General features: G+C 49.3%; 1 protein-coding gene and 1 long non-coding RNA gene across 9 annotated transcripts in view; both read left to right on the top strand.

Annotated features, from left to right (window-relative positions):
- The window catches only part of ZBTB7C (zinc finger and BTB domain containing 7C), a 150,448-nt gene that overhangs the window by 73,318 nt on the left and 59,793 nt on the right, over window positions 1-17,337 (top strand). For 4 of the 8 annotated variants that reach the window (XM_086870079.1, XM_086870081.1, XM_086870082.1 and 1 more), the window contains one exon: window positions 2,716-2,773. The exons of the other annotated variants lie outside the window; for them this stretch is intronic. In XM_086870079.1, the coding sequence (XP_086726205.1) occupies window positions 2,716-2,773 (58 nt within the window). The remainder of the gene's footprint in view (window positions 1-2,715; window positions 2,774-17,337) is intronic. 8 annotated transcript variants of the gene reach the window in all.
- On the top strand, window positions 5,764-7,366 carry LOC147648623 (uncharacterized). The gene is made up of 2 exons (XR_015281222.1): window positions 5,764-5,817; window positions 6,710-7,366. It is a non-coding gene; the product is annotated as an uncharacterized LOC147648623 (long non-coding RNA).

Below are 17,337 nucleotides of genomic sequence, written 5' to 3'. Positions count from 1 at the left end.
TTCAGAGGGTGGATCACGAGTGTGCTTATTCCCAGCCACTCTTCCTGGAGGGTTAATGAAACTGTGATTCAGGTGCAGCCTTTTCTTAGCCCAGGAACTCCCATTTATGGAAGTTCCCATACAATTCTTTTGTCCCTCCAAAAGTGATTTGAATGGTTTTAGGTGGAATCGTAGAATCGCAGAATCATTCAGGTTGGAAAAGCTTTACAAGACCATTGAGTCCAGCCCTGCCACCACTGACCCGAGTCCCCTGGTGCCACATGCGCATGGCTTTTAAACCCCTCCAGGGGTGGGGACTCCACAACTGCCCTGGGCAGCTGTGCCAGGGCTGGACAACCCATTCAGTGAAGAAATCTCTCCTCATATCCCATCCCAACCTGCCCTGGCTCACCTTGAGGCCATTCCCTCCTGTCCTATTGCTTGTGAGAAGACACCAGCCCCACCTGCCTACAATGAGGTGTTGCACTGCCAGCTGAACTCTACTTGCTCTCAGGAGCAGCTGCAGTGAAAGGCCTGTGGAGAGAAGGAGACTTTATGTAGAAGTTAGAGCTGAAGCCCAACACCCCTCAAAGGAAATGTGGTGCCAGCTTCTGCCCTGGTGCTGAGGGGAGGTTGTGCATTGACCCAAGCAGAGCTCATGAACTCTGCCATGAAGCCAGGATCCATTGCAGGATTTTTGCAGCTTCCCCTGTGAATTTTGCCCTGAACAAAGATGGTGGTGTTGGCCCAATGTGGGCATGTTGACAGTGGCCTGCATTAAACTCTTTGCCCCCTTGCTGATCGCTTTTGGCTGTTGAGTGGCAAACAAGCCATTAGTCCTCGACAGTGGTGGCTCCTTGTAGGTTAATGATCTGAACAGGGCCCTGGCTGAGGAAGGAGGTCATGCTGGAGAGTCACAGCAGCTGCATGCTCTTGGAGCCAAGTGGACACATTTGCTGCAGGGAAGTCCTGTTCTCAGGGCTGATCATGGCCCTGGGGCTCGTCTGCAGCCACTACGTTCTGTACCTCACATGTGCTCCATGCATTGCCTACTGCCTGAATGTCCTCAGACTGCCTAAATATCCTCGGGCTGGTGGTTGTAGACACATGAGAAGGAGAATGAGAGGCCATCACAAAGGTTACCCTTCATGGTTTTGCTCTGTTCCTTGAGTGTATGTGCAGAGCAGTAATTTACCAGTGTAATAGATTGGGTAGGCTGGTCAGAGCCTGTTGGTTTCTCCATCTTGGGATAGTCATCCAGGTATCAGCTGGACTTGGAAAATATTGTTGATGCTTTCCCATGACAATATTGAAATGAGAATCTCATAAAGGCTGAATCAAGATCGGTAGCTCTGTCTGAAAGCTGTGAGAGGGATCCCAGTTGCTTCCCTGTGTCATGAGGAAATAGTGCTGGTGGAGCCTGCAGTAGTAAAAACATTCAAGGGCTGCCTGGAGAAGAGAAAGAGATGCTTGAGTGATTGATCCAGTCAGGAGCCTCTTGGGGAACCTGGGAAGACAGAATCTCCATCTCCAGCTTCCCCATGACAAGTGTCTCCTTGCCTTGGTTTCAAGCTTTTCATGTAAAATGGAGACTGCACACACTGAGTGGCTGTTCCTTGGCAGAGAGATCCTGTTCCCCTTGCAGCTTCCATGAGTAGGAGGGAACCTCTTGACCCTGGCCAGGACTCAGGTACAAACCCAGGTTCAAGGACAGATGTGAGCTGGTGGTGCCATTTTAGGGAAAATACCCCAGGTTATGGCTTATTTGGCATGCAGATAATGCTTTTTCACCTGACTGCTGAGCCACAGGAGCATTTTCCAGTTGAGCACTACTGCATCATATGTTCCCAGTGTTGTAGTAGCCACACTGGTCTTCCTCTCTGTCCTCATGGAGGAGAAGGTGTGGGCTAGCCCCCCAAATTGTCCTAGGGGACCCTATTGATACGGTGTCTGTCTGCTGGTGGGGATCTCACACCTTGAGATTGTTCTGAAGTGGAGTAAAGCACCCCAAAACATCCTTCTGCCCATCTCCTTCGTCAGCCCTGAGTCCTGCCCACCTACATGGAGGTGTCAGCTTCTGGAAATGCCAGCCCCCTGTCTCCATCATTTAGAAGTGCAAGTGGTGGCCAGGAGCTTCTGTAGAGCTCCATTTCTCCAACAGATTTTGCCAGGCTAAGAGGGGCAGGGAACTTTTATGGGCAGAGTTGGGAGGATGCTGGTCATACACCTTCCATCTCTGCACCCCAGCACTTGTGGAATGTGGATTTGTTGTGGGTTTGTACTGGATTTGTACTGCAGGTACTACTGAGCTGCCACTGGTACCTGAACTATGGGTGTAGGAAGCCCTGGGAAGCTGATCATCCCAAGGGGCCAAAGTGTAATGTTTATCTGGGGTGGGATGGGCGAAGGAGCCCAAAGCTGCTCCGGTGTGATCCGTTCCCGGGGTGTTCATCTCCCAGCTGTCACTGGAGATGTGATACAGTGGGAGGATGGGGTGGGCTTGCACCTCCGTGGCACGGTGTTGCTAGGTGATGTTGTGATACAGGGAAGGGTGATGAGCAGAGGAACTGACCGTGGGAGCACGTGTGGTGCGAGAGCAGGAGCAGGCCTGGCTCCGTGTTTTCTCATCGTCCCGGCAGAGACTTCTCCAGAGCTGACCTTTCTGAACCACATAATCAGTCCTGGATCTGATGAGGGGTTATGTTTTGTGTTTTTTTGCTCTCTGTTTTTCCTTAGGAGATGGTCAGAGGAGCGAAAGGAGCATCACCATTTTGAAACAAAACCAAGGGTACTGGTGAGTACACACAGGGTGAGCTTTGTGGGGAGAGCTGGCAAGCAGGATGCAGACTGGGGAGAACGATGTGGTTGTCCTGGTACCTTTCTGGGGTCTTGGGGTTCTGATCTGCCCTTCAGTTACTGAGATTTCCTGTGGGAGGGGAGGGAGTTTGCTGTGTTAATGGATCAGCACAAATCATCTTTACCACCAGCACCACCACGGTTCTCTGCTGTCATCAACGACCAAACCTCTAATTGCTCTTCCTGTAAATCCGTGGAAGATGCTCTCATCAATATGTGTGTTCTCAGTGCTGAGTGCTGGAAGGAGCAGGCGGCAGATACACTGGCAGCTGCACAGGAGTGCACCAAGCAACAATATTTGTTAATGCTTGGAGTGCTTTTGGCTGTTGTTGTGCTTGGCCCCGTCCAGACCCAGTCATGGGGCTGTGATCTGGGTGGCATTTCAAGGTCCTCTCCAGACCTGTTTTCTGCAGCTGTCACACAGGAGGCTGTGACTTGGATGTTTGCCTAGAGGTCTTGAACAGCAAGAAAGGAGAATCCTTTTTTATCATCTGAGCTGGTTCAGATATGCCAGAGCCAGACCCTGAGCTGATGTTTTTGAGCTGAGATATTTTGCTTTGTGTCAGGTGGGAGGCTGGGGTTTTTATCACAGTCTTGTCGTGAGCAACTTCCTAGTTTACACTGGCCAGACCCTCAGCAGAGCCATGCTGTGAGCCCCCACAGGTTCCCATCCCTCAAGGACCAAATTACTCCTGTGCAAATTTCCTCTGTGATTATGTGATGGGTGGTGAGGAGCATCTCGTTGCTGGGCTATCGCAGAATTGTAGAACAGTGGTTTGGGTTGGAAGGAGGCTTTAAAGCTCATTTCATTCCAACCCCCTGCTGTGGTGGGGGGAATTCCAACCCCACCTTCCACTATCCCAGGTTGCTCCAAGCCCCATCCAACCTGGCCTTGGACATGTCAGGGGATCCGGGGGCAGCCACAGCTGCTCTGGGCACTCTGTGCCAGGGCCTGCCCACCCTCATCATAAAGAATTTCTTTCTTACATCTATTCTTCCATCTCTGCTGTAGCCTGGACTACAGGAGCAGTGCTAGTGGAGGTTGGATCATGGGGAGGTGCAGATTTTTAAGACACATCTCAGCTCCTATAGTACAGCTGGAGTGTAGATGAAGGGAGAAATTTACACACTGTGGTTTCAGGAAACAATCTTCAGACATTTAAAAATTCAGGGGCCCTTTATAGTTAGTGGAGAAGTTTTTATCCCATTACATCTGATCTAGTTTGGGCAGCATGCGAGGATGAACAGAAGTCTGTCCCTCTTCTTTGGCTGGAAGAGCAGCCCAGGTGAGGGGATGGTGTATCTGCAGGGTCACCTCCTGACAAGGCAGCCAGGGAGGGTGCTGAGACTCTGCTTTCCCCCAACACCCCTGCCAGCAGAAGAGCTTGAGAAGGGCTGCTTTGTTCACAGGAATCATCCCTGACTCCAAAACAGGTTCTAATCAGTGCCTGCAGTGCAGACTAAACTCCTTTCTGTCTCCCACACCTCCTAGAGCCTCCCTTCTGCCTCTCTGCAATCAGCTATAAAATAAACCCAGACTGTTCCTGAGAAGAGCAACCCGTTCTCCTGTAAACAGGGCAGTCAGCAAAGCTACTGGCTGCAGATACGGGTGCTATTTCCCGGTGGTGGTGAACGTGCTTCCCCAGCCCGGGGGCCTCTTGCACTCATCTGCTCCCAAATTCCAGCTGTGTTTCCCCTCCATGCCCCCCAGTCTCCTGGCAGAGATGGTGATGACTGGGAGGGCCAGTGTGTATCTGAAGCATCAGGTATTTCATCATGCTGGCTTTCCAGACTTACACCAGTGGGGGTTTGGCCCCTTGAGCTCCAACAATCCTGAAGTGATCCAGCTTATTAAACATCTGTTTGCACTCTCTTTAGCATTAAATAATTGGTTCCTCAGCATATTTGAGTTGGAGGGTATCTGATAATCCTGTGAACTATCCATCAGGCTCCATTATCATCTCTGCACTTCTGTGCCAGCTGCCTTGTGTCAATTCTGCCTGGGGTTTACAAATAGATTTTGTTCCTCCTGCAGTTTTGCTTCTTTTCTTCTGTCTCCCTTTCTCAAAGGAGCTGTTTCAGGCTCCTTAAAAATTTGTGCAGACAACCCCATCAGCATCTTTCTGCTGACTGGTGAGTGATGGGTCCCATCCTTGTGCTGCCTCTGCTCCTGATGGGGTCCCCAAGCAAAAACTCTTCATTTACCTCAAAATGAATAAAACTGTTGTCTTGACTGAAAGGATTTCCACCTGCAAACAGATAAATCTTCTCATTGTTTGAGTTTTCTTATCAGCTCAGAGGATTTGTAGCATGCACAATGGTGACTTGTCAGCTGCCCTCTGGCAACCAGCAATGCACCATTCACATGTGGGGCACAAACCATGTATGTCCTGATGGTAATTTAGTAAGGATGCTTCAGAGGGCTCCTAAAAAGCCTCCTAAAAAGCCTCCTATGCAGTGGGTAATATGAGAGCTGAGAATAGAATAGAATAGAATAGAATAGAATAGAATAGAATAGAATAGAATAGAATAGAATAGAATACAATACAATACAATACAATACAATACAATACAATACAATAGTATGAGTTGTATGAGACCTTTAAAAGACATCTTGTCCAACCCCCCTGCAATAAGCAGGGACATCTTCAACTAGACTAGGTAACTCAAAGTCCTGTCCAGTCTTTGTTATATTATTTTTTGGACCTTTTGCTGCTACTGCCATGCAAGCTGTGAGAGAGATGTTCAGCATCCTTCAAAAATTAGGCTTGTGCTCATCTCTCCAGGTCTGCAGCATTCTGGGGGAGGTGGATGGGTTTGGAGATTACATCCTTGTGTGTCTGATTTGCTTTTAGAGCTAATCCTAGAATCACACACACCAGGGCCAGGGCCTGCAGGTGCATATATTCCCATTTCACAGGAGGTGCTGCTGGATGTTTTGCCAGTATCAGGAAAGATGTAGCTGGGTTTTACTCATGCAAGGTGAACTTATTCCTTTCTATATAGCTTAAGAAATGTTTTTTCCTGGAGAAATGTTTGGATTATCAAGGCTTGTCTCAGGCTGATAGGATGGTGTTGCAGGTCATACCAGGGTGCAGCACTGGGGCAGGCAAGAGGAGTCAGAAAAACAGGACCTGTCTCTTACAAATATCTTCCCATATAGTCTGAGCACTTGTTTTCTGACTTGTTCTAGAGACATCTTTTGCTCCTAGGGTAAAAAGCATGCAAGGCAAATTCCATCAGATTCAGCCCATGCAGGAACTCTCCAGCTTGTACATGAATTTTTACCCTTGCATTTCCAGATTGCCCTTTAAAATTTTTTTCCTAGTTCTAACTTGTAAAGAGGAGATTGATCAGAGGAGATTAATATCCTAAAATAGCTACCTGGTACTTCTATAAAAATATGTCTGTGTGATTGTCTAAAGGACAAAACCATGATATTTTGTACTGAAATATGTTTGCTTTTGCAATAATAAGTTTCACTCTGCATCCCTGCCCTGGGTCCAGTATATTGTTGGACAGGAGCCATGTCTTAAGTGAGCTTTCAGTATAAAGAAGAAAAAAAACAGGGCGAAAAAAACCTATAAACAGGGTAATTTATTATGGAACAGGGTAAATTATTGTGGAACAAGAGGTATCAATTCTGGTTAACACCTGGAGGAGACTGATGCTGGAGGGTGTAAAGTGATCCAGCAAAGTCCACATACCTTCAGCAGAGGCAGAGACCTGCTTTTCTAAGACATTTGCAGTGTTTTAAAGCCTACAAATTCTGCTTGTCCAGAAGACATGACAGCGCTCCAGTGTCACCATAAGACAAAAACCTCCCTGATTCCGGTGCCTGTGCCCTAATGTCATTACTTTCCTTCTTTTGCAGATCCGCATAATGACATTCATGGTCACACACGCACACAAAAATACTTTATATAAAGAAAATGAATCTGGCTTCAGCCGGCTCTCGCCTTCTGCTGCGCTTACCTCCAGACCCCGGCTCGCCCAGGGTGAAATGAAAAGGGGAGTTAATGTGGCGGGGTCATTTCTCACTGCTGAATTGGTCAGCCGTCTACGGAGCCAATTTCTGCAGCTTTTCAGCGGCGTGGCAGACCCCTGGGTAATATTTGCCTGAATAGAGCCCTAAGTGTTTAAGCTGTATTGCTAGGAATGGCTGTTTTATCCTATGCATCTGAGATTTCAACTCATCAGACATGAAGCAGGTCAGGACTCTCATGCCATTGTGTGCATTACAGCGAACAGAACAGAATATGCTTGATAAAAGGGAGGACTTAAAAGAAATGCTTCTTTAGACCTGAAACTTTCAAGTCCCACAATGCATCAAAGACCCCTCGTATAGACTTTGAAAGGGGTGAAAGGCATTACCTAATATTTGGAGGAAATGAATAATAAAGCATCCCAAGTGCCTGGAAACTAATTTAGGAGTGCACGCTGCACTGTATTGCCTCTGCTGGATTTGCTCCCCAGAAGAGTCGCTAACAAAAGGTTTAAAAAATAAAATAAAATTACGTTTGGCGACCAACTTTTCTGCCTTGAAATGCCCCCTTTTTTGTAATGTTTCCTGGTAAGAGTTACTTATGAAAAGATGAAATACAGCCTGTGCTGCAAACACCAGGTCTCAAATGAATCTCGGGAGCCCGCAAGGTTTCCCACCATTCTCCTCCCCACCGCAGCCTTTTGTTCCTTCATGTTGAAAGCATTGCTTGCAGGATGCTTGCAGGATGCCCAGGCACTACCTGCTCGTGGAGTTTAGTCATATCATAGGAAAAAGAGGGGAAAGAAAAAATCAACCTATTTCTGTGGCCTTTGCTTTTGTTCCAGCAAAAATACCTTTGTGTAAAGCCGAGGCTGCTCTGCTGGTGACCTGTGGCTCCTTGCAGCTGGAACTGAGAGCTGGGCACCCTGCTGAAGGTACCAGTTGTGTTTCTGACATCCCTGTGGGTGCTGGAAGTGCTGTTTGGAGCCTGAGATATTTATTGTAGAGTCACAGAATGGTTTAAGTTGAAGAGGACCTTAAAGCTCGTCTAGTTCCAAACCCTCTGCCATGGGCAAGGACACCTTCCGCTAGACCCGGTTGCTCCAAGTCTCCATCCAGCCTGGCCTTTCCAGAGGTTTCCTTCCATTGCTGCTTCTGAGATGCACTGATTCCTAATGCAGTGGTCTCCAGGGCTCCCATGGGATTTGGGAGCTTGTGTGGGCTCAAGCTCTGCCTCGTGTCATGAGATGGGAGTGGCTGGTGAGACATCCACCCCATTGAGACTGGTGGGAGAGGCCTGATGGCTCTGGGACTCAGGAGAGGAGAGGTTTTGTTTGCAAGGATAATCTGCTTCAGAGCAGAGAATCAGACCTTGTGGCATGAAAAGTTTCTTCAAATCCCATGAAGTTTTTGGAGATGAGGACAGCTGGGAAAGGATGTTTGGGCATTAGGGGCTCTGCTGTCCTGGTTGCCTTGCCCTTGCCCATACTCTCTGTCTGTGCTTGTCTCATTGAGCTGTTTTCACCATCTGTGGAGATCAGTTAAATTTGAGTGCTTCCTTACCTGCTTCTCCCCCAGGCCATGATTAATTGAGGGCAGGAGGGCAGGCAGGAGTGTTCAGGCAATATTTACAAGAAGAAGGGTATGTTAATGTGCCAGAAGGGCTGGACCAGTGGGGGATGGAAATGATGGGCAGTGGTGGTGGGGGCAGTGAGTTTCCTACTTTTTTTTCCCCCCCCAGTTATCAGAGATGATTAAAACCTCAGCTTTGTGTCCAAAAGATTTGAATCTGGACTTGTACCCCCATAAAGCTTCCTGTGTGGGGCTTTGGCTCCTATTTCAGAGGCACCTTCTGTAGTGGGAAAACAGTGGGATATTGGGATGGCGGAGGATGCCTGTGAGTTACCAGTCATTGCAAGATTGGGGGAAGGAGAACTTTTAACAAAATAATGTTTTCTTTTATCAGAGCTCGACCCAGCAGCCTTGTTAGGCTGGGGCCAGTTATTTTAGTTACCAGTTATCAGAGAGGCAGTGGATGCCCCATCTGTGGCCGTGTTGGAAGGGACTTGGAGCACCCTGGCCCATGGGGAGGGGGTTGGACTAGATGGCCTTTAATAATTCCTTTTTAGCCCAAGACATCCCATGGTTCTGTGGATCTGCTTAGCATTTCTCCGTAGCATCCTTCCTGACCAGGGTGTGTGCAGTTGGTTTAAGGCACTGATGGTCTCAGCCACAAAGCCCAGTGGGTGGGTGAGGCACAAGAAGTGGTGTACAGGGGTGACACACAAGTCTCCTTTCCACCACCTTTTTCCCTTAGCACTGGAGAGCCAGGGCACAAAAGCCTGACCCATCCTTGACAAAACAGTGATCAGAAACCAGGATAATTTCTCATGGAAAGGAAGCCTGGCAGTGCTGCCAGGGGAGTTCCATGCCCTGTCTTAACGATACATCTGTGTCTGGGGACTTTTTAGTCTTGTGCTTGGGTTTTATGATCCATATTACTTCTCTTTTAATTTTTATTGCTTGTCTTTAGTTTTTGATACAGTGCTGGAAGCACCTCGGTGTGCAGGGATGGTCCCCTTAGCACTGGCTGTCACCTTGTGGCTTGACCCACATTTCAGGGAGGAGCAGAGGGGCTGGACATGGACTTGACAGCCCTTTATGTGGTGACACCCCTGCCTGTGGCAGCCTCTGCCTGCCAGTGCTGCCAGCTGAGAGGGTGGCCTTGCTGATCACCACACTGGGCTGTGCTGCTTTTTCCTGGGCTTCAAGCAGAGCATGGCAGGATCTTTTCCCTTGCAGTATACCTTATTCAGGGCGTCTGTGACCCATGAGCTGGTTCCTAGGACATTGCTGAGCCAGGAAAACCAGGTAAGGCGTTACTGCTGGCTGGTCCTGGTTTCTTCCTCCCAGCAGATCAGGTGAAGTTTTCTTCTCTTCCATGTGGGTCACCCTTGCTGTCGTTTTCCTTCTGCATTGCTACCCATTGCAGAGAGAAAAAAAATCTTCTCTAAGATCATTCTGTGACAGATAAAGGTAGTAAAATGTGGAAAACTATGAGGTTCATCTGGGAAGCTTTAACACTTCAGGAGCACAGGGAATTAGTCATGCTCTCCTGAGCTGGACCCTCAGACACAATTCTCCCTGGTCTGCTGGTGGCTCTTGTCTCAGAACAGCTCTGGATAAGATGTGCTGTCAGGGGAAGCAAAGGGAAGGGATTTATTTAACCTGACTGTGAAGCTGGCATTGCCCAAGCTTTATGGTAATGGGGAGACTTATGTTAAGGAGATATTTGGGCTGCAGTGGTTGGCACCTCGGTGTGAAGCGACCTGCCCTGGGTGTCCCCTGGGGCTCCCTCCATGCCAGCTGACAACCCATGCCATTTAGGAGAGGTTTCACCCCTTGCTGCTTGGCATTTCTGCTCACTGCTCCAGGACAGATCCAAACCCCACCGACACCAGGAGAGACTTTCTCTGACTTCAGCTGGCTCCGTCCTCCCAGAGAGAAGACGTGAGACAACTTCAGCGTCACAGTTTATTCCTGGTGACAAGTGCACCTTCCCCAGTGACCTTTCACACTGCTGAATGCAGGGGATGGGATGCTGGTCCCCTCCCAGGCAGCCCAAGAGCAGGGCTGTCAGAGCCAGGGAGCTTACACGCTGTTGAGAGAAACCCTCCCCTCAGTACCCAGGGGACCTGAGTGCTGGTTCAAAAGGTTGCAAAGCACTGTCAGCTCCTGTTTGGGGCTGCTGTGCTGAAGGGAGATCCTGCCAGGGAGGTTGCAGGCTGAATTTGAAGTGATTGTGGTGTGAAATGATCTTTCAGGTTTGTCAGCCCTGTCAGAATTTAGCTTGTGTAAAAGCGTCCAGAAGTTTGGGGTGCATGGGGCTGGGTAACCACCCCAAGGAGGGGTGTTCTTGCAGGTGGGATGGCTGGGGCCTGGGTGTTCCCAGCAAGGCAATGTCCCAGTTCACCTGCAGCAGGTGATAAAATGCAGGTGGCCACAGGAAAGGAAGGAACAATGACATCAACATCAGCATTGAGTCTGCTGCAGTGCTGAAGTCCTTCTGACAGCAGCAGTGTGGTCAGGATCTGTCCATCCATCCATCCATCCATCCATCCATCCATCCATCGTCCATCCATCCATCCTTCCATCCATCCATCCATCCATCCATCATCCATCCATCCATCCATCCATCCATCCATCCATCCATCCATCATCCATCCATCCATCCATCCATCCATCCATCATCCATCCATCCATCCATCCATCGTCCATCCATCCTTCCATCCATCCATCCATCCATCCATCCATCCATCCATCCATCCATCATCCATCCCTCCATCCCTCCATCCATCCATCCATCCATCCATCCATCCATCCATCCATCCATCATCCATCCATCCATCATCCATCCATCCATCCATCCACTCACACAGTTTCTAGATCATGGGTATTCTTCCCCGTGCATGTGGCTACATCCCTTTCCCTCTCCCCTGACCAGATCTGACATTTGCTCATGTCCACAGTGGAGACTCTGCTGACTTACGCAGCTCAGGGTGAAGCTTGCTGTGCTTGTCTTCCACCAGCATTTCATTTGAAATCCAACCTGCTCATGAATGCTCTTGCTCCATTTTTCTTTACTGAAACACTTTGTAAATAAAATTAGAATACCAAAGCAGTAGAGCCTGGCAGAAAGTAAGGGGGAATGTTTCTTGGCATGGAAAAATATCCTCAACCAAGCAAAAAGCCTAATTTATTCTGGTGAAGCAGAGGGAATCCAACAACCTCCCTTTTGTTGTGCAGTTCACATGTATTGCTATATTCACACCTGAAATCTTTTGCTGAAAGTTTGGCATAATTTCTTCCCTTTTTGCTCAGAGAACTGCTAGATTCAAAGTGGCTTCATCCTTTCTGGCTGTGTAAGAGCTGATTCCCACAGAACCCACAGCTACCACAGAGGTGGCATCGTTGGGCTAGGAGCTGCAGCCTGCATTTCATCGCCTACCAGGAGTCCCATCTGTCAGTGGGAGCTGCACAGTTCTCCCCTGGTAACAAAATTATTTATTTTGTCCCATCATTAAGGATATTCATGCACCAGAAATGGGAATGATCTCTGCTTTGTGAGTTTTAGAAGCCCATTTTGTATTTGTCTTGGTGGTAGAGGAGCAGTAAAGAGCTCTGTGATCTCGCCTGTTACGATAAGTGAGTTTTGGAAGAGGTTTTCTGTCTGATACTCTGTCTAAAAGCATGGGGAAATGCCATTCTAAAGGCTGTTAAAACACAATTGCTCGCTGATTTACACTGTCAAGGAGTGCCTCTTTGCTGGGAGATGTACACTGAATAAAAGCAGTTCAAGTGGTGCTTTTAATAAATAGATAATGGAACAGCATTTTATCTTCTGCTTTAATCCGTTATGTTAGCATAGGGTAGTGTATCCCTCTGATAGATTTTGAGATAGCAGAAACTGCAAGTCAAACCACTTTCCTTCTGAGCCTTTGAGGAGAAATTGCACACTAGTGAAAGGTACTGGGTTCTCAGTGGACTGGGATCTTTTTCCCATGGGTGGATTCAGTTGGGTCCCAGTGGCTTGATGTTCAGAGCATGGATCTTAGAATCATGAGTATCATAGAATATCTTATGTGTGTCCAGGGCAGGGAATGGAGCTGGGGAGGGGGCTGGAGCCCCAGGAGTGGCTGAGGGAGCTGGGAAAGGGGCTCAGCCTGGAGAAAAGGAGGCTCAGGGGGCCCCTGTGGCTCTGCACAAGTCCCTGCCAGGATGGGACAGCTGGGGGAGATTTAGGTTGCATATTAGGGAAGATTCCTTCATGGAAAGGGCTGTCCAGCCTGGCAGTGGTGGAGTCCCCATCCCTGGAGGGATTTAAAAGCCATGTGGATGTGCCACTTGGGGACATGGGCAGTGCTGGGGAATGGTTGGACTCCATAGTCTTAAAGGGCTTTTCCAATCTGAACAATTCTGTGATTCTAAATTGCAAGGAACCAAAATTGAGTCCAAATTCCCCTCTCCTTGCAGGACTGTCTAAACATAAAATCATCATCCAAATTCTCCTTGAACTCAGTCAGGCTTGGGGCCATGACCACAGCCCTGGGGAGCCTGTTCCAGTGCCTGACCACCTCTGGGTGAAGAGCCTGTTCCTGATTTCCAGTCTGGAATTCCTGTGATGTAGCTTCATTCCATGGTGCCTTGGCTTAGCCATGGGGCTGTTGCCTTGCTGGCTGGCAGCCTGCATGCTTCACATCCCCAGTTCCGTGTGGAGTCCCCTGTAACCCCCAGCTCCCACAGTTTTGAGTGGGAAGGGTGTGGAGCCACAGGGAAGGAGGTTCCTCTGTGGAAAGCTCCTCTCTAAGCCCTTGGACTTCTCTAGAGGCACCAGGTCGCTGGGGCTGAGTGTCTTGAAGCTAAATGAGCTGTTGGCTGCTTGGTTAGGAAAGAAACAGGACACTTTGAGAGGCAGGAAAAAGGTCATTTATCCTGTTGCTGCTCATCCTTGTTAATTCATTGTTTCCGTTGAAAACCCTGCACTTAGCTGCTTCATGAATGAACCCAGTGTCTGTGCCTCCAAAAACAACTTGGCTTAGTGAAAAATAAGACCTCCTTTCACCTTCTCTCTGCTCTGCCGTGTTTTTCTCCCCCCTTGTTTTCTTCCACTCACATCCCTCCTGCCTGGGTGGCAGTCCCAGTTTGTCCCCGTGGAGCCCAGGTTTGGTTTGGGTTGGAAGGGACTTCAGAGTTCATCTCATCCCACCCCCTGTCATGGGCAGGGACACCTTCCACTGTCCCAGGCTGCTCCAAGCCCTGTCCAGCCTGGCCTTGGACACTTCCAGGGATCCAGGGGCAGCCCCAGCTGCTCTGGCACAGGTTTCCCAAGGGAAACTCCTGCTGGTGTTTTGTCACCCTCAGCATAAAGGATTTCATCCCAGAGGCTGCCCCCCTCTGTGGGAGAGGTTTGCTGGGATTGGACTGCAGGGGTGCTCCCAAGCCCAAAGGGGATGGGAACACTTGAAGGAAAGGTGTGGAGAAGGGGAAGTGACTCAGCTGCATGTCAGGAGAGACTGTCAAGAAGGAAGGGTGGGTAGGGAGCTGGAATGGGGAGGCTTAGTGTCGGGGGCAGAGGGGCTGGAGGGTGACCCAGATGCTGGGATGGGGCCGAGACATGGCCCAGCTGTGGCAGCTCTGGTGAGAAAAACCTTTTGCAGCAGTTTCCTGGGTGTGGAAGGGCAGATGGAGCAGAGGAAAGGTCTCTGTGCAGTGGTAGCTGGTCTCCTGATGCCCTTTAGCAGCTGGAATGGAGCAGAGCTGGCACCACATCAGCTGTGAGCTCTCCGAGGACCATCTGTGAGCCAAGGGCAATGAGAACAATTACCAGCCAGAGGAAAAAATCACCGAGAGAGAGGCTGGAAAAAGCTGTCGGGGAGGCTTAGAGCCAAGCAGAGGCAGAGAAAAGGGGATCTCTTAGCTAATGAGTGGCCAGAGAAAGTACACTGTCTGATCTCCCTATCTCGTAACACAGGGGCTGTTTAAGGAAACAGCTGTGTCCATGAGAAAATGTTTTCCCCTTGGGCTGAGTGTGTGAAAGTGGCTGCCAAGGGGATGCCTCCAAAGCTGGGAATTTAACACTCAGATAAGCCTAGGATGTTGTTTGGGAATGGTAATGAAAACAAGAGCTGTAAGTGAGACCTGGAAGAGTGATTACTCTTTATTCAGGGGTTTAAAACAATCTTGAGCTTGTTGGAGTTGAGAGGAGTTCCTCCTTGGAAGCACAGCTGGGGTTTGGTGTATCAGTCTGTGGATGCTGGGCTATTTAGGGCAACTGGTGAAGCCTGGATGGGACCTAAAGCCATAATGCCAAGCTGCTTGGACATACAGAGTTGGAGAGTTCAGCCTGGAGAAGACTTCAGGGAGAGCTCAGAGCCCCTGGCAGGGCCTAAAGGGGTTTCAGGAGAGCTGCCCAGGGACTGGGGATGAGGGATGGAGGGACAGGACACAGGGAATGCCAGAGGGCAGAGGTAGTTTTGTAATTGGGAATAAATTCTTCCCTGTCAGGACGGTGAGGCCCTGGCACAGGGTGCCCAGAGCAGCTGTGGCTGCCCCTGGATCCCTGCAGTGTCCAAGGCCAGGCTGGATGAGGTTTGGAGCAGCCTGGGACAGTGGAAGGTGTCCCTGCCCATGGCAGGAGGGTGGAACTGGATGAGCTTTAATGTCCCTTCCAACCCAAACCATTCTGGGACTCTGAGATTGCTGGCCTTGTCCACAGAGCTTTTCTCTGAGGACTCCTGCCAGCAGGGAGAGAGAGCAGCTTTGAAGCTTTTCCCAGGGTAGGGAACAAACCAAGAAAAGAGTAGGTATTTCCTAAGAGTAATCTGGCTGGTCCATCTGGTACTCCCAAAAAGGCCGGTGAGATGGCAGAGCACAGGGGAAGGCTGTGAAAGATTGGAGACATCAAAGTAGAAGGTGATTAAAACCCAAGCAAAATAGCAGCAAGGATGGTCCCCAGGGAGGGAGAAAGCCTGGCAGGGCTCCATCGGGGAGGGTTAGCAAAAGGGAGGCCAGAAATTAAAGCAGGGCAGTAATGAAGGTCAAGTGTATCTCCCAGGCTTTGGGGAGTAGGAGTTTCACTGACTCTGAGCTGCAGAGCCGGCTACTCCAGGGAAGGGGGATAGGAGGGACACATTAATTTGTTAAATGGGTAGAAATAAATTAGTGTATAAACCTGTAACCTTTGTTTCCCCAGTCTGAAAGGGAGAGCTGTGCTGAGCCTGGTTAGGCTGATGTTTTAACTGGGTTTGCTGAGGTTTTGCAGGTTTTTAAGCCAAGCCTCCCTTTCGGATACTCTTGATTATAAACTCTTCTCTGTCCTGTATCCCAGTGAAACCGTGTGGCCTGGAGATGCTGCTTTTCTGACCTCTCTCTTAAGTGTGTGGTGGCTCTTTTCTCCCACAGCCCTGCAGTGCTGGGGAGGGAACCTGAAAGGGGGTGACCAGTTGGGTCACCCTGTCCTGAATGTCACCCCAACCCTAACCTAGCTTAGGCAGCAAGCCCCTGCAGAGCCTGTTACTTTCCTTGCCTGAAAGGGTCAGGATTCTGCATCTCCCACCCACATCCCACCCAGCTGCAGAACAAAGTCCTCCCTGTTAATTAGACTCAATAGGCTCACATGGGGGAGTGGGTGTGTGGGGCCCCCACCACCTCTCATTCCCTCCTCCTGACTGTTTCACCATCTCTGCTCCATCCTTCAGCTGGGACAGGGCTTGCTCTGGACTGAGGGGGTGCTGTCCCCACCATGAGCCCATGGTGGTGGTGTTCAGAGGTGGGCAAGGGAAGATGCTGGCACAGATTTTGCTTCTACTTTGCTGAGCTTTGTAAAGGTTTTCACAGCACCCACTGCACCTTCTAGCTCAAGGAAGCTCCAGGTGGTGTAAGCATGGCTTTGGATGGGTCAGAAGTTGTGTTGAAGTGGCCTGGCAGTCCCCTCACCCCTGGCTGTGTTGTGGCTGATGGGGGGACAATTCTGGCCCTCACAGGTTTGCTATAGGATCAGAGCCTCGCTGCCCTTCCCCAGGCACCCACCACACACAGGCAGGACCCCCTGCCTGGCCTGGAGCAGATGGAATTTGGATGTAAGTTACCCCCGGCTAACCTGGCCCATCCAGCCCAGGGCTGCAAGGTCTGGGCTGCCACCACTTCCACGGCAAGCTGAGCACAACCCGAATGGAGGAGCCTTTAACCAGACCAGGCTCTGCAAAACAGCTTTCTGATGTAGAGCACATCTCTCATGATTGCACTCCCTGAAGCGACTTCTTCTCATTTACGGTATCTTGACCTAAAGACCTGTCCCAGCAGGAGGAGAACAGGTGGAAATCATGGTGCTCCCCTGCTTCTGTAAAGATACTGATTGCCTCTTTGTTTCTTTGCCGACTTTCTCTGTTCCCATTATCTCATCATGGGGGAGTTTTTTAAATAAGTAGGTTTGGGAACAGCAAGGCCAGGGAGATAAAAGCTGAGACAACTCCTGCGCTCAGAGATTCATTACCTGCTCCCATGTAAGCCAAGAGGGAAGCAAGCTGTTTTCCTTTTTTCTTTTTGTTAATAAAAATATTACACTGGAAATTTTTAAAAATCAAATTAAAACACAGAAGGACCTGAGAAATTGTGGGGGCTACAAACTACTGCTGGAGCAAAAGGGCTCATTAAAATGAGAATCACTTAGGAGGACAAACTGGAATTCCATTATGCAAAGTGTCACGGACTGAGTCCAGTTTAGTGTTTGGCTGCACTTGATAAATTAGTCCATTCTACTCCTCCTCCTCCTCTTTTTTTTTTTTTTTTTTTTTTTTATTTTTAATATAGGGGAGAAAAACATGCAATTACAAGTTCAGCCTGTTGAAAAAATGATGTCCTGCTAGAGCAGTCAGAGCCAAACCTTTTGGGTCTTACACATTTCCCTAAATATGAAATCTTGAGTTTTACCCACCTGCTAAAATCTGGGTGTCTGGGTG

Source organism: Cyanistes caeruleus, chromosome Z (genome assembly GCF_971803275.1).
Source record: "Cyanistes caeruleus chromosome Z, bCyaCae1.hap1.1, whole genome shotgun sequence".
NCBI classification, from domain to species: domain Eukaryota; kingdom Metazoa; phylum Chordata; class Aves; order Passeriformes; family Paridae; genus Cyanistes; species Cyanistes caeruleus.
The sequence above is the reverse complement of the archived record's forward strand: the minus strand, read 5'-3'. Positions and strand labels throughout refer to the sequence as shown.